This window comes from Phasianus colchicus, chromosome 22 (assembly GCF_987193195.1).
Source record: "Phasianus colchicus chromosome 22, bPhaCol1.hap1.1, whole genome shotgun sequence".
NCBI lineage: Eukaryota > Metazoa > Chordata > Aves > Galliformes > Phasianidae > Phasianus > Phasianus colchicus.
Window position 1 is genome coordinate 3,056,657 of NC_143457.1, and position 17,331 is coordinate 3,073,987.

General features: G+C 47.0%; 1 protein-coding gene across 5 annotated transcripts in view; it reads right to left on the reverse strand.

Annotated features, from left to right (window-relative positions):
• PAX7 (paired box 7) overlaps positions 1 to 17,331 on the reverse strand; it is an 89,241-nt gene that overhangs the window by 27,186 nt on the left and 44,724 nt on the right. For all 5 annotated transcript variants that reach the window (XR_016459310.1, XM_090122903.1, XM_090122901.1 and 2 more), the window contains exons 7-8: positions 7,113 to 7,278; positions 6,355 to 6,554 (exon numbers count right to left, since the gene is read on the reverse strand). Coding sequence is in view for 4 of the 5 variants with exons in the window: in XM_090122903.1 (XP_089979029.1) it covers positions 6,355 to 6,554; positions 7,113 to 7,278 (366 nt within the window). In the remaining variant the exon portion in view is untranslated. The remainder of the gene's footprint in view (positions 1 to 6,354; positions 6,555 to 7,112; positions 7,279 to 17,331) is intronic.

Genomic DNA, 17,331 nt, shown 5'->3' on the forward strand with positions numbered 1-17,331 from the left:
ACCAATGGGGAGGAAATGGAACCATTCAGAACAAACACAATCAGTGCTACCCAGAGCTGTAGGGTTGGGTAGAGAAAGTAACAAGGTGCTGCTTTGTTCCTAATGAGTGGGATAAAGAAATAAGGAAACCCACAAAACCTCATCTCACACCCTGAACAGGGGCTAAGAGCACACTTTCTTGCAAGCACAGGGGAAAAGTGAGGGACTGTGGTTAGTTCATCCCCAGTTATGAGCCCAACAAGTGTAAAGAGTGAGGGAAGATGGTTTTGCTACACAGGGAAGATGGGCAGAAAGCATTTTGGATCCTGCTCCTGTGCTTGCAGGAACAACATCGATTGGAATCAGGCAAAAGAAAAAAAGAAAAAAAAAAAAAAGTCTCTGTTTTCACATGAGAAAAATGTTCCATTCTCCCCTTTTGCTGCTGCTCGGAGCAGAGGCGTCTAATTGACAAGAGCAGATGGGCTCTGTTTGGTTAAATAGGGGGGAGGGAAATAAATAAAAAAATGAAACTTTAGTGGAGAAAGCACCGTATTCCCTGGGACTCATACATTAAAGGCTGTGAGAGATGGAGCTGCATCTGACACCACTAAGGGAAAGTGCCAACGTGGTCTCAACAGAGCCAGGTGGAAAAGGACACGGGTTTGAGCATGTTCTCCTCCTAAAATCCTGTGTATGGTCTGCTGAAAGAAGGAAAGCCAGTCTGTGAGGAAGGAATAGGGTGTAAGGAGTGGTTGGGAAGCAAAAAAGGGATGGTGGTCACCTTTGGAATGGGAAGAAGTTCATTGTAGGGATTCAGAGCCCTCTAGAGAGATGGGGAACGTGGAAGAGGAATTGTATGGGGAACCGGGCTAAATGTGGGGGGAAAAAGGAGGGGTAAGAGAAGGGGAAAGGAGAATGGAAAAGGAATGGAATGAAAACACGGAATGGAGAAAGGGGATGGGAAAGGAAAGTGGGGGAAACCAGGAGGAAAGGAAAAAGCCCTCGTGTGGGGTGGCACCCAAGAGCGACTGAGGTTAAAGAATATGAGAAGAACATGTTCCTACACCAAGATAAGCCGGGGAAATGAATCCTTATCCGTCCAAAACCAACCCTTTAAAATTCGAGCTAGAGAAGGGTCTCCTTTCAGGGAAACGGGGAATCCTTAATGCTTCCTCCCTCAGCAACTGTAATGCCAGGATGTTCCCAATCTGCTTTGAGGGATGGAAAGATTAAGAATAATAAAAAAATTGCAATAAAATATGTGTGAACGAGGGGGTAATTGTGGACAAATGCAGCATTCAAATTCATTTTTCAGCTCTTTTACACACCATTTCAATCTTATTTTCTGCTTGTTAATGAGATCTTGTTGGTTGGGGTGGGCACGGCTGCCCAGTATCGCTTGGGTAATTGCACATAATTTTCTCTCTACTAGTGATTTGCATCAGATTTTTTTTTTTCCTAATTCTTTGCTATTTAAACCCCCTCCTCCCTTTCCCCCTCCCTTCCCCCCCCCCCCCCCCCAAATCTCACCCTTTCCTCCCCCTCTTTTTTCCCCTCCCCTTCTCCTGGCCCAGCAAGACTCATTTTGAATGCTTATTATAAGGCACAGTGTCTCCAACAAAAAAAAAAAAAAAAGAAAGAAAGGAAAAATTGGAAAGAAAAAAAAAAATTGGAAAGAATAAAAAAAAAAAAAGAAGAAGAAGAACCAGACAGAAAGGATCCATGTCACTGCAGGAAGGAGCCAGACACTGCAGTGCCTGCTCCCCTCTCGCCAGCTAACATCGTGTCCTTCCCTATTGCCAGGTTTCCCCCCCCACAAAAAAAAAAAGGCTGCAGCTGGCTCTTCTCACATTCAGATCATCTCTAATCCCACCCCAGTGGGGCTGAGGAAAGCATTACCCTGGGCAGTGGGAAGAGCTGGGATGGTGTCGGGAAATACAACGCTTGGGTAGACTAAAGAGAACCTTGGGTTTAGAGTGAAAACGTGTGGTCAGAGCCTAACTTTGTGGCTTCAAGGCTCCCTCCAGGAATGGTGATAAACCTGAAGTTGTAAAGCCCAGTTCCAGAGTTTGGTTAGAAATCTTTGGTTTCCAGCCACAGCCACACTGACTGCGCTGGCTCTGTGGCTGTTACACTGGGAATGAATCTGCCCGTGGAGCAAAAAAAAGCCACTGAAAGCCCTCCGAAAATTAAAGCAACAAATACGAGATGATGAACAAGTTTCTCTTGGCTCTCAGCATTTCTGGAGCTGTCTTAATCGCTGGGCGATCCTGTGGGTTTGCTGAAAGATTCAAAGCTCTCAGAAATAACACGTGATGGAAGCATAGGGAGCGCCTGGCTCTTAACTCTGCCTTAATACATTCTCCAGATAGACAGCAGCCATTTGCAATAAACCAACCCTCTTTTGCTTTTGGACAATCCCTTGCAAGACCCCAACGTGCCACAAGTGAATGATGAGACACATTTGAAGACAGGCCTGGAGCTAAAACCTTCTAGAAGCAGAGATTTGAGGAGGTGAAGCAGTGAACAGAAGCCTTCTGAAGGCCAGAAGACATTCTAAGAGGCAGAAGAGATGTGCTAGAAGGAAAGTAGCTCAGAATACAATAAAACACAATAATTATTTGCCATTTAAAAAGTACCCAGGGAATCTCCCATCATCACAGAGGCCTTTAATTTTCTCTTTACATTGATTTGTAAGGTACTCATCAACTCAATTTCCTCCCACTTCCCATACTTTATAGAACCACAGAATTGTTAAGGCTGGAAAAGACCAGTAAGATCATGTAGTCCAACCATCAGTTCATCACTACCATGCCTGCTAAACCACATCCCTCAAAAACCATCCTGAAAGACCATCAGGGAAATGCTCAACTGGACTCAACTGGGCTCATCCTGAGTTTACCATCACACTGATGATGATAAACCTTGTGATGAGCCTCACACCAGCCACAGTGAGAGGTGATTCTCAGATAGCAAAGGTCTGAACTTCAGCAGATATGAATGCAAAATGTGATGCAGCACATGTCTAAGGATGTCCTGGTACCTGGCACTGCAGTAATTCAGGTTGATAGGTGTTCCCAGACAGATGGGAAATCATTTGTGGGATGAAGATGAGTTGGAAGTGTTTAAGAGGGATTTATGAAATACCTTGAGGAGATGGGGACCTTGCTGTGATGTTCTCCACTGTCCAGAGCAGCTTTCTGACAATCCGTGACTGCTGCAGCCCCTGGCAGATGTGGGGGGACACATCTGGCTGCAGCTGGCCTGCTTTGATGCTTGCTTTTTGAAACACTCAGAGCAAGATCTTTCCTACCTGTCCCAGCACAGAGCTATCCCAAATAACTGCTTGGGCTACCCTGAGGACTTCCAGGAAGGTCTGGGATGGAGAATGGCATGTGGGATCATGCTAATTAGTGGTTTAATTGTGTGGGACTTTTTGCACAACTGAGGCAGTATTCTTACATCATAGAATCACTGAGGTTGGAAGAGACCGCTGTAATCTAAACCAGCTGAGCAACCCATCACCACCATGCCTCACCACTCACAGAATCATTAAGGTTGGAAAAGACCTCCAAGATCATCTAGTCCAACCATCAACTCATCACCGCCGTGATGAGTTAAACCATGTCCCTCAAACATCTCCTAGGATGAGGGAGCTGAAGACCAAACTACTCAGGTCTGGAACAGAGGCACAATGACTTCTAAACTGGATCAACTGGATGTCCCTGCTGGGAAACGCCGTACAGATCCAAGAGCAGAGCAGGGATGAGGCACAAAGCTGTGGGCTGGAAAACAAGCAAGAAACATGGCCATTTCCCATGTGAAGTCTGGGTAAAACTCAGCAATGTCTGCCCTTTGTGTCAGGAGGGGAGGACCGAGCGTGGGGGGGACCAAGCCTGCAGAGGCCAAATGTAATCCCCTTTTCTCTGTTGTGGGAATGGAAATGCCATGCTTCTCCTCTTGAATTTCAGCTGCCAGCACCGGGTCCGTCTGGTGGATTCTGGCTGGGACACCCAATCCCAGGGTAACTGGATAGCATGCTGAGCAAATGTTGGGAGCTCCGAGCTGGCAGCCCCCACCGCCTTGTCTAAACTGCAAAGAAATCTCCCTCCTGCTGCTGCTGAGGGATGAAACCAGAGAACTGTCTGTTTGCAGCTCAGACAAACTGCCATCATTTTAAGTTTGCTGGTTGTTGGTGGGTTGTTTTTTTGTTTTGTTTTGTTTTTCTGTTGTTTTTTTTTTTTTTTTTTTCCTACTTCTTAAATTCCCTCCTTCCCTGCAGTTGGTGTTTAGCCCTGGAGATGTCACAGGGAGCAGCACAGGAGGATGGGAGCATTGAGGTTTTACCTGTAATTCAGACAAATGGCTGATATGTGTTCGTATAACTTGTGCAAAGCATTCTCTATCCTCTATTTACACACCTCGCTGTGTAAAAAAGGACACTTCTAACAGCTCTTGCTCAAGAGGGTAAGAGCATTTCTCACATCCCTCCACTAGGAACAGCAGAGAGCTTAGGAAAGCAGTGAGTTGGCAAGATCAGTAAACAGAAAGCAGTCATAAAATAACCTGGGTTAGCCTTACCAGGCACAAAAGAAATAGAAGAATTTATATGCTGATATCTTGGCCCTCACATGATTAGAAGCATTAGGAAAATGGGAATCTCCCCTTCTTGGGGGTGCAAAGCTCTCTTTTCTTCAGGACTGCAAGATAATGTATCCTCTCTTTCCCATACAAAGGGCTTATTGGCTCAGGCCCCTATCTTCCCCTACCTTGAGCCTGGGGGCAGGGTAATTTGGGATAGGGATAAGCACAGAAAAAGCATTGGTATGGTCATTTCCATGAGTCTCTGATTGAGCGAGGGGACCAGTAAGTAAATGATGAAGGTAGAGAAATGGAAATTGCATGATGGACTTGGATACGTCTAGTGGTTGTGCAGCTTGTCACGTGGATCTCACCCCCAACTTATTTCGGTGCTAAATTACACTTGTGAGAATAGGAATTAATCGTGTGCCCTGGACTAGCTAACCTGCCTTTGAATCCCATACTGTATGCTCATCTCCCAAGCCTAGTACTATTAGAAACCCCTTGTCAGAAAGATGTCTCCTTATTTCCCCCACAGAATCACACTGTTTGTGGCAATATTCAGCCCCACGCCAGTCACACTTCTACATTTTCTACCTTATGACCATTCCAAGATAGAAGTGGGATTTTTATACTGTTTCAGAGGAGCTGCAAGATTTCCCTCTTTCCATTGACACTCTATGTTTGTTTTCACACTTGAGAAATCACAAGCTATTGGACCTTAAAATCTATCTACCTCTGTGATGTCCCCGTTTATTGGATCCCTCTCTAAACAGTTGTAGCCTTTTCATTTCAGATGCCTACCTAATTTCTCCCCATAGTTTCAGATTATTTTGTGCTTCCTGTCCTAAATAGTGTTACTGGCCATTCTGAAACCACGGTTGCAGGGCACTTCATGAGACTCCATGTCTCACAACTGACTGAGAGCAAAAGTGAAAGACATTTGGCACCCCCCAGGACAGCAGGCACTGCATAAATGCGAGTCATTGCCGTTGATGCTCAGCGTATGGTACGTGCTTTATTGCACTTAAAAGGAAACATGCATTTGGAAAAAATAGATTGTGGTGAGTAAACCAAAGACCTCTGCCTACTGAGGTAACAAAAAATTGGAACTTTTATCCATAATGGTGATAGAGATGGATCAGGTAGGGGGTGCATTCTCAGCTGGTGCAAATCCTGCCATCTCCACTGACTTCTGCAGGGCTCACTGGCCAAGAACAGGACCGCATCCTGTGGCACACACATAGCCCAAGCCCTTCTCTCTGCTCTCTCCAGACCCGCTGCTGATGGAGGACTTAACCTCCACACTGCTGAGGCTTGTTTCTCTGCTATACACAGCGTGCAATGCCATGCATGCAATTGGAAGAAACAGGACAGAGCCAGGTGACAACCTTTGGAAGGCAGCTTGGACAAGGCAGGGCTCTGTTTGGATCTTTGGCAAGGTAAAAAGTAACTGAGTAAAGTAATTTCTCCCCTAGAAATCCTTCTGGAGCACTGAGAAGGCAAGCACAATGCTCTAAGTCCTGATGTCTGCAGTGTGATGTCCTGAATGTGGTAACTAACAGGATGCAAATGCTCTGGCAGTTCAGTGCTGAGCTCAGGATCGAGATACTGCTGATAAACAAATTAACTAATTGCTTTAACTAGGCCGCCTCCAAGAACTCATGACAATAACAATAACTCCCTTGTTAACTATAATTCATTGTGATAGCCTGAAGCCTGCCCTGCTCTCAGAGGATCTGGACCAGCCAAATGCTCTCAGCCAAAGAAAAAGAATGGAAGCGGGTCACATACCTGTGGAGAGAGGCCATTGCTAACAGGATTCATGTGGTTGGCAGGAGCTGCAGCATTCATGAAGCTGTCTGAGTAGCTGGAGAAGCTGTGTCGGGCCCCATAGGCAGAGCTGGAGTCGGCTGCAGCGGCAGCAGCGAGCCCTCCCTGATGCATGGTGGATGGTGGCAAGGGCTGGGGTCTGTGCACGGTGCTGCCTCCATCTGCAAAGAGGTGGTGATAAAATCACAGGATGGCTTGGGTTGGAAGTGACCCTAAATCCCATCTGGTTCCAACCCCCTGCTATGGGCAGGGTTGCCACCTACTAAGCCAGGTTGCCCAGGGCCACATCCAGCTTGGCCCATGTTGTTTGCTTTGGACTGATGGAGTCTTCACCTCAAAGCTGAGCGGAACAGATGTGAGACACACTGGTGTAGCAGAAAGGACAATGAGACAGTGAGGAGAGGAGAAAGCGGAGTTTCCACTGATGTGAGCCAAAAGCTGGTCTTCACAACAAAGGAAAACCACCTACCTGTTACAGAGGTCTAAGAGGAATGTCACATAACAGAAATGACTGATGGGATGTTGCAGGGCAAAGCAGAGAAGGAATGGTCAATGGGATGATGTAGGCAAACTAGAGAAGGAATGGCCAACAGGGTGATGTAGGGCAGAGCAGAGAAGAGATGGGCAATGGGATGACGTAGGGCAAACCAAGGAAAGAATGGCCAACAGGGTGATAGAGGTCAAGAGGAGAGGAGCAGAGCGGGTAAATGAGTGCTTACCTTGGGAAATGGTGGTGGTTGGGTAGGTGGAGTCTGGCAGCTGGTACGGGGGCAGAGTTGGCATGCCTGTGGGTGGGAAGCCCCCTGGCAGCAGATGGTTGAATGCTGCGAGTTGGTTGGCACCCGCCTGCTTGCGCCATCTCGCTCGTCGGTTGCTGAACCACACCTGGGACAAGGACAGAAAAGATTATGTGTGACTGGCCAAAAATAAACTCAAGTTGGATGATGTCTTGATAACGCATCCAACGGCAATCTGAGATACAGCACTGGCCAAAGATAGGTTCAAGTTGCAGCCTGGCATTGACTTGTCCCCGTTCTTTACTCTCCTCTCTCTCAAATTACAGCACTACCACTGCCCTGTCTCCTGGGTAAAGATACATGCATTTAATATTGTGAAAGATATCATTAAGAGCACGGGAGGCTTCTATCAGCAGTAGGGTGAGAAGAAGAGGAATAATTCAGCTTGTGTATTCCGAGACAGTCCATACCAAATAGATGCATTGCTACCACCTGGCCATTCTGCCTCGTTATCTGACAACTATGTGAATTATGCTGAAGGATTAAGTACCATAATAGCAACACGGCTGCACTGTTAGGAGGGATAAATAGACAGATTAGCATCATGGTTTCTATGTTAGACAAGCTAAATAGATACAACCAGACCGGAGGGAATACAAGGGTTTTCTTAGCTCCTCTGTACTGCAGCAAATCACTGTTGTCTGTATGCTAAGACATGCTCTCCTTGCAAGAGGCATTGCAGTGTGCTCTAGCATTGTACTGCAGCCAATTTAAATCTCTATGCATTAAAACAGACGCAGTATTAATGCAAAGTGCAAAGCTGGGCTCGTGTTTCCTACGGTGCTAGTTTACCTGTAAGACACAAGGGGAGATTTTGCTAAATTCATGTCTGCACTGATGTGTTTTATCATGGGCAATCTCCCTTCTGGAGAGTGGGTAGTGCTTCTCAGGCTGTCTCTTGGGCTTGGTTTACTTTATTTAATCAGAGAGGCTCTCAGGACCGATCCCTGTTTGGGGTTCAGAAGTATGCGGATAAGCTTTCAAGCCAGATGAGAATGCAGCTGCTGGACTTTGTGAGGCCTAAAGGGCTAGGAAACACGATTAAATTTCACAGCAACATGAAAAAAATGGAGCAAAAATCAAGAGTGTAAAGCATTCGGGGGAAAAAAATCCTCCATCAGGCTTCCAAGCTGCTCAAGTGAGGTCAGAAGCTGGGGTTACGAGGGGCTGAGGCACTGCCATCCAAACTGCCCCCACGTCTTGTGAACCAAAACAAAACTCTCTCCCTTCAATATAATGGAATCTGAGTCCAATGCTCCCTTCCCTCTTTGGAGCAGCTCTCTGAAATGCATGCAGTGCTGATGTCAGGTCCTTGGCACCCAACGTGCCTCTTTACAGACCTGTCCCTACTGCGCTGCCTGGAGCGGCGTAACCTCCCAGCACCTTCCAAAAGCGTGACAGAAATAGGTCAGCACACATCCGATCTGCATTGATCCACAGAGTCCATGCAGGTCGGAATCTCTGTGTTCATTTTTGGCACCAGAAGTCGCTAGCAAAATCTAGGACAGAGTTGAGGAGAGAGAAATGAATGAGCATCAAGGCCTGTAGCGCTTTCGAGTTCTTTTTATCCAGTCCAACCCACGACACAGTTTCTAGGAGCAGTGAGCTGCACAAATAAATAACCTTTTGTTTGCATGGTCATAAGAAGTGGATGGTCCTGCCCTTTTCTCTCGCACACAGGTATGTGTTAATTCCTGCTCGTTAAGGATATGCTGCTTGGCTAATCCTCTCCTCTTCCACATTTAAGGCCATTGGAATTGGAAGGGACCCTCGAGGCCATCTGGGCCAACTCCATTGCAATGAACACCCACAGCTCCATCAGTGCTCAGAGCCCCTCCAGCCTGACCTTGGGTATCTTCACCATCTAAATGGGCAACCTCAGTGCCTCACCACCCTCAGTGTAGTCCAGGAATGTCAAAACTTTGGGGAGATTTGGGCCATGTTCCATTACATCACATGAAGTTAATGCTGCCTGTGTGCCAGCACACCTATTCACACAAAGGTAAAATGCAGAGATGTGTACAGCTTCTCTTATTTTGCTTCTCCAAAGCAAAGGATTTACTTCATATTTATTTCATATTTATTTGATCGTGAAGGGAGATGATTGACCAGATCCTTCTACAGCACATGGGCCAGAAAGGCCTTTTCAGGGGTCATCCTTGGGATGCCCTTAAGCTTACAATGCACATGGGCTTGGGAAGGAAGGAAAGCTATTTTCATGGCTTTGGACAACAGCTAAAGAAAAATTTGGTTCCTAATTATGCTACAAACTCCACCTGTGACTTTGGAAAAGCTTTGCCTTTCCAATTTGAAGTCAGAAACATTTAAGAAGGTTTGGTCCTTATGCATCAGGTCATCACTTCTAAAGTGAGGATAAACCCCATGAATCATAGAACCATTTAGGTTGGAAAGACTACTAAGATAATCTAGTCCAACCATCAGCCCATTTTTCTCACATTTTAGTTTATTTCAGCAGCCAACCACCTAAGATAGGGGCTGTAATTAACTCCTAGTATGCAGCATCCCCAGCAAGGTGGAAGCTCTGTCTCAGCTGGAGCATCGCAGCAAATAATAAAGAATAATGATAGTAAACACGCATGCAAGCAAATGAGATTCATAACTACACGCTGAAGTGTAGTGCTTCCCAGTAGAGCCTGGATTCTCCAGCCACAAATACACTGAAACCTTCCACAAAGAAATTGATAGGATTTATCTTCCCGTGCAGAGGAAGGGACATTTCATGGCCCAAACAGGTTGATTCTGCCCCTTATTTATAACCCCCAGAAAAAAGGCAGATACATTCCAGCTAATGACGTTAGCAATTCTTTCCCTTCCCCCGCCTTAAAGGTGGCTCAGGCCTTTATGCTTATAAATCATTTTATTGGTAGTTAAAATACAGAGGCTAGAGCATCTAACTGTAACGCGAGGCGCACTTCAAAGGGAACCTGCTTTCATTGCACAACAGTTAAGGTTTTATCAGCCACTAAAGATTCCCCCTGCCAGAGGATCCTGTTACACCATGGTAAGCCTGGGGTGAAGGCTATGGCTGCTAAAAGCAGACTGGTGGGAAGGAGCTGAGGAAGAGGAAGAAGTTTTGGCACTGCTGGAACAAAACTGCACGGCCAAAGTTTTGTGCTGGGACAAATGCATTGAAATGAGCAAGGACACCCACAGCCCCATCATTGCACCATGGGCTACACTTGCACAGCAAGCAAGGATGCTGCTCTGAGGCCCGTGATCATACCTCTCTATTGCAGAGCATCTCCTCCAGCATCCCCTACACAGATGGCAGAGGAAGGCACAGCGAAGCTAAGAAACCTCTCCAATCCCTCACTGACAGCTGATTTTGGAAGAGCCCATCCTCCCCACCAACCTGGGTTTGGGGCAAAGGTTAGCACTGGTTCTTATTTAACCCAAATGCCAGCCCTTCTGAGATGTCCCAGGCACTTGTTCTCAAGCAGAGAACAGCAGAGAAGGGTTGCAGAGACAGCTGCCTGCCAGGATGGGGCTGGACTGAATTATCCCCGCAGCCACTGAGATATGGGTCAGCTCCCACAATTTGTCAGACAAGGAGAGGAAAGGAAGGTCAAAAAGAGCCTCCTGTGGGAAAGAAAGCCTGTTGTTTCCCTGCTCGGCCTAATCAGGATTTGATGTTGGAGAAAGATGGATGGGATAAATGAGCTCATAAATGGAAACAGGGATGGAAAAGCCAAGGCGTGCCTTTGCTCTGCAGCAGGATGGAAGAGATGCACCATATGTTGCAGAAACCAGGTGGCAAAGAATCTCAAAACCCAGGCACTCAAACTCCACCAAAATCAGATGAGGTCCCTCCACAGGTTACATGGAGGCTTTGCAGATTGGGTTTTCCTCCAAACCAGGACAGAGCCTCGCCTGGTCTACACCAGTCCTAAGCATCAGGGACACATGAGCATCATTGAGGCAGCTGAGATAATTCCTTACAGAACAGAGGGGATACAGGCTCACAACAAGGCACAGATTTTAGGCACACAGGTTTTATCCATGCATGCAGGGACACAGCTGTATCTAGTGACACTTTGGTTCAGTGCCCAAAATGCTGAGCCTCTGTCACTGGTGGGTGATACAGTTAAGACAAGGTTAGTGGAGCAGAACAAATGATTCTTCACAAATGAGATTATCCAACGAATTTAGCCCATATTTCTCCTGGCACTTCCCTGCTCCTGAAGGTATTGGCTATTTGTAACATTCTTCTGAAGAGTTTGAACCATTTCTGGCATGTGGATTTATTATTATTATTTTGCAAACCACTTTTGATGAAACCAACCATCTTTGGCAGTAAGATGTTTGATTACGGCTTCACATCTCCAAACCCAACCCTCCGCACCAACACAGTTTCACACCATGCAGTTTCAAAGCCAGAACCACTTTGGTCCACCTTTCTTGGGCTGGAAATTTGGTGATAAAGGTTCTTCTCATGAAACTTCTCGGAGGCACTGTTTGTTTTTCACACAATGGGACAGACACTGCACTGCTATAAATCAGTGCGACTGCACCCGCTCCCATTTAACACAGCGTTCCACAGACGTCTCATCTGAGGAACTGGGACCCAGTTCATTGCTTTGGCCTCTGGGCCCTCTTTCCTTTGTAAGAAAAGCAAATCGTTGCCACGTTGTTGAGGCAATCCCTTGTTCAGCTCACGACCAAAGCAGACCAAGGAACGCAGCGCAAAACAAGCTCCTGCCAAATGGTGCAGCTCATCTCCTCAAGTTTGCATTCATTCCTGTTGATTCCCAGCCATGTTTTTGCTAGAAGGACTATGGGATTAGGTTTATCATCTTCATCTCCAGTAAATTTCATACTTAATGAAATAGTGCTGACTCTCTCCAGCAAGATGCCCTCAGGCTTACACAGCTGGAACTTTGTCCCTCGTCAGTGGGACATTTCTATTTCCAAGGGTGCTGCTTACTGTAATTCTACTACGAATACCAAAAGTGCTGATGGTTTTCTAAGCAAACCCTTAGATACAGGCAGAGGACGTGCTTGCAATTTCAAGTGCTCACCTCTGGCTTTTGCAAAATTTAGGTGGAAAAAAGACCTGCCACTGCCGTTTGGATCTCTGAAAATCTACTTTACCACTTGTCTTTTTATTTGTGATAAGATTGAGGGCTTATTTGGAGCATATTAGCTGGGGTAAGCGTGCTCCTGGTCACTCCTTTTTAAGTGCTTTTCTGTTTCTTAATTCTGGATGGGGAGATGTGAAAGAAAAACAGCGATGCTGGGACATCAAGCACTGCCCCCCTAAGCAAGTGGGAAGAGATGCTACAAGATCATAACCACCCGATTAGCAGCATCCCTCTGCAGCGTTAGGCAGTGAACAGCCAGACCCTACTCTGCACCTCAGCTGCATCCAGCCTTGCTGGCTTTACCTTGCAAAGTCTCTTATTCAAGCTGGATCAGCACACTGCCCTCACTCTGACCTTGCTGGGAGTTTGGCACTGCACTGCTGTCCCTCACCGTGCCCAAGCACCACTGTGGTTCTCACGGCCTGGCTGCACAGTGCCAGGGGCTGCTCTCTGCCCAGCTGGATGCTCCGGTGTGCGAGGGCATGGCTGGCACTGTGCCGTGGAAAATGAGCGTGCCAAGCTCAGCTCTGCCAAGGAGAGCCCCAGCTCCCAGCTCCGCAGCACTGCACCAATGCCAAAACCACGGGGCAGCTGTTGTGTCATAACCCCCTCGCAGCTCTCTTCAAGAAGTGTAAATGAGTGGGACCCTCAGGAAGAAAGAAAACATTCTCAGCTGACCTTTAAGGGTGGAGGATTGCTTCAAAAGAGCCTGTTTGGACACATCTCAAAGGGTTTGGGAAGCAAAACACCAGGCAAACAGCATCAGGCTCCCACCGCTTTGCATGACTCCAGCTCATGCTCAGAGCTTGGAGAGCTGCCTGTCACCACCCCACCCCTCCATCCATCACCTCTGCCTTCAGAAAGCAAAGCACGGACCTCTGACCACAGCTGGTGTGAGAGCACCCCTCTAGCACAGAGCAAAGACATTTGAGAAAGTTGTTGGGAAATCACACAACCACAGAATGGTTGGGTTGGATGGGACCTTAAAGCCCATCCAATTCCAACCACCTGCTGTGGGCTGGGTGCTCCCCACCAGCTCACAATGCCCAGGACCCTATGCAACCTGACCTTGGGCACCTTCAAGGATGTGGCACCCACAGCTCTCTGGGTAACCTGGAAAATAGACTGCAGAAAGCTGCTACAAAACATGGAAACGGTGGTTTGCAGGTCCCCTGATCCTGAGAACAGAATTGCTTCGTGCAAAATCTTGAGCAAAATAGAATGGATTTTTTTTTCTGGCACTCCATTTGGCATGTCGGAGCCATCGCAGCATGATCTGGAGTATGGCTGTTTGTTTACTACTGTTTGAAAGTGTGTCATAAAATACAGATGATGTGAGTAGCCTAGAAATGCACCGAGGTTTCAGAGACAGAATTGCTCTGAGCCTTTTTATTAAATGAAACATCCATTTACTCCCAGGCAGAAATCACAATGGGATCCATCATAAAAATGATCAATAAAGCATTGGGTTGCGACTCCTGCTCTCTCGTTTAATTTTGTTATTGAAATAACTGTTTCTCAGTGCATGGAATTTCCTGGGGATTAACAACAGGCATCAACATCACTACAAATCCACCCCTCCTGATTTAATTCAGGGCACTGGCACAGGTTACCCAGAGAGGTGGTGATGCCCCATCTTTGGAGACACCCGAGGTCAGGCTGGATGGGGCTCTGGGCACTGATGGAGCTGTGGGTGTCACTGTCCATTGCTGGATCTGACGGCCTTTAGGGTCCCTTCCAACTCAAACTATGATTCTATGACTCTATCGTTCTAGGAACTGGGATTAACAGAGCTTGTGGAATGCATGCCTGTCCCCAGCTGCTGTGATATCACCACCTGAATCACTCAGAGGTGATGCTGAGAAGCAAAACCATCTATTTTTTTTTTTTTTTTTGCAGATGATTTTGGTGGATTTCTGGGAAAGGATTTTGAGATCATCCTTTGGAACCCATCATGTCTGACTCACCGTAGCACCAGGGCGAAGGGAAAGGGGCTGTTTGTGTGGGAACCTATGCACCAAGGTCTCCATTTCCAACGTACAAACTTCTAAATGGCTTTGGATTGTGGGGCTGATCAGGGGACATATACTCTTTTCGTTGATGTTGTTCAAACACCAAAGTGAAATAAGCGCCTGCTATTTGTTTATAACTCGCTTTAAAAGCACAACGTGTTTGGGCAAACAGACCCAACAAATGGGATCATCTCTGAGAGGAATTAGGTTCAACTCTGCAGAGCCATGACTGATGTACCCGGTGTCTCTTTGGGCACTGTCACCTTGAGAAATCATTTCCACACCTGGGTAAGGATTTCTGACAAAACTGTTCTCCCACTGAAAAATGCTGTACTGACAAAGCTGAGACTATGAGAAAAGGGCTGTTCTGAAAACTGTCCCTTCTCTAGAAATACCAGGGAGAAAAGTTTCAAAATTATCAGAGAATCCCATTAAGGTTGGTTTGGTTTTTCTTCCATGTAAAACATTGTCATCGCCAGTTATATAATTGCAAAAAAACAGTGTAAAACCCCAAAATACACTGCAGATCAAACCCAAAGCTTCCATTAAATTCACTAAGTGAACTGCTTAGCTGTTAGGCTTAATTTTAAAAAGCCATGAACGCTTGGCATTCGGCAGCTTGTTTGCTGGTAGGGTGAAAACAGGAGCTTGCAGATGGGCAGGAATTCCTTTAGTGCTGGGCAATTAGTGTGGGCACATGAGTCAAGACATCGCCTTGCACGAAAACAAGTGGGAATTTCCACTGGTGGCCTCGTTTGGCACCAATCTGGAACTGAAATCCTGCTCTAGCGGAAATCCACAGCGGTGTTGTCCCTGTCTACATCAAATTTGGGATTAACCTTTGAATGGCTCGAACCCTACGGCGTGTTGTAGCTTGAATGCTGGAATCCCACATCCCAACCACACAGACACTGCTCTGACCTTGCTAAAGCATTGCTCACCCTGCCGTGATCTTCCTAGCAGATGAGAAACCGGAGCTTGGGAGCGCTCCCCCTCCACCTCCTCTTGTTGTTCAGCTTGGGAATTTTATTAGCTGTCAACGTGTCAAACTTCCACTTAGCTGGACAGCTGCATGACCAGCCGGACTCTAAGGTCTGCCAATAAAGTTTAACAGAGCTATCAGCTTTTCACGTGGAGGAGATTACACTACAGGAGCACTCAGGTATCAGAGAGACTGAGTGAGAGCTGGGCAAGCTCATCTTTCATATGGAAAAGGAAGAGAAAGAGGCGAGGAGAAGCATGGACAGACAAGCCTGCTTATTTTTGTCCAGTGCTGATGCAGCAATTAGCTCAATGGGATGCCGTGCAGAAGTTGTGCCCATATACAATACAGTTAGAAAGCCTGACGGCAGCTCTGCTGCAGAACTGTGTTTCATAGAAGGTTGGAAAAGACCTCCAAGATCATCTATTCTGAGTGTATTTTTCATTTACCCTCCTCCCATGTTAACACAAAATGCTCTTGGGGACAAAGTCTGTCCCTTAACACCCAGAACTCCTGATCTCAGCTGGTCCTACCATCATTACAGCTCCCTCAAACCCAAAGTGCAATTTCTTAACCTTAAAACCTCTTCCCAAACAGAGCTAAGACTACAAGGTGGTGGAAGATTTCCCCGCTGGATGTATGTGTGTGTGTGTGGCTTTTCTTCCCCCCACAAGAACTTGATTGACTAATGTTTGTAGGTCCCGAGAGCCAGTAAAAGATCTGCTCTGATATCCAGAAAATTTTACAAGGGGCGGCAGGCTTAAAAGTGGTGGGAAGAAGCTGAGCCTGCCAGGATGTCGGAATGAGAAAGCCATCAGGAATGTGCCTCAGAGAACAGCTGCTACTAGAGCCCTGGCAGGAACCTCCACGCGAGCTGCCTGGGAGCAAGTAGGGGGATTCAGAGATCACAGCTTGAAACAAGGGAAAGGTTCCCCTTATTTATTTATTTAGCTTTCCCTTTCTCTGCTTTCGCCTCCCTCCCTTCTCCCAGCCTTGTCACGGTGAGGTCAGAACCTATTGGAAAAAAAAGAGAAACCTGCTGCTGGGTTTTGCACTCCCTGGTACTTTTGGGGCTTTCCCCTTCCTCTCCATCACGGCTCATGCAATGCAGATTTCTCGTGCCTCATTAAGAGATATTCCCTAAACTCCATTCTCCCTTACAATGCCCTTAAAAAAAAAAAAAAAAATCCCATGTCAATCTACACAAGGAATTCTTAGAAGCAGAATATGCAAAACAAAAATGGGGGAAATCTCATACTACAATCTCTGGTGGCTTAGCCCCTAAGTTAGCCACTTTTCCCAGGCTCCATCTATCTACAGTCCTGTATGTCTAGCAAATTATCACTACTCCTGTTGAAAACTCAGATAAGGTTTTTTTTGGCTGGAGTCAGCTCACGAGATTTCTTTTTTGCTGGCTCTATCAAGCAGACCCTGGATGCTGGATTTCCCCTCTCAAGGGGAAGCTGGAAGGTGAGAAGGCAGCTGCTACGCTGCTGATGGGAATAGCCTTTAACCCATCACTGCCCAGGTGTGCACAGGAGGGCAAACATCCCTGTACCAACAGCGTGGGGCGAGCTTGTGGCACTCATTATGCTGAGAACCACGGAACAAAACTAAAAGGCTGTTCTGTGTTGGAGGGGCTGGTTAACAGGTCTTGCCACAAGCCCACAGTGCTCTTTCCCTCCTTGCCCAGCTCTGGCTGCACGCACGCAGCTCAGTGCTCAGCCTGAAACCCAATCGCACGGCCACGCGGAGCTCGGACTGCTGGGGTCTCCATTTCACTTCTCTAACCCAGCACAATCCCCATTCCCTCCCCCTTCCCTTCCCTTTCCCCAAGGGACCCTATTATACCCCCCGATCTGTTCACACTCCTGATCCCTCTGCGTGTTTGCACACACTGCTGACCCAGCCTTTATCTGGAAGACATAAGGGTCTCTGTGTGGAGTTCCCACAAGGGCTATTAATCGTGTAGATGTCAGAGTCCCCCGGCCCCAAACCCTCCCTTCCTGCTCCTCCCCTCTTCTTCCCTCTCCCCCCCCCTCTCC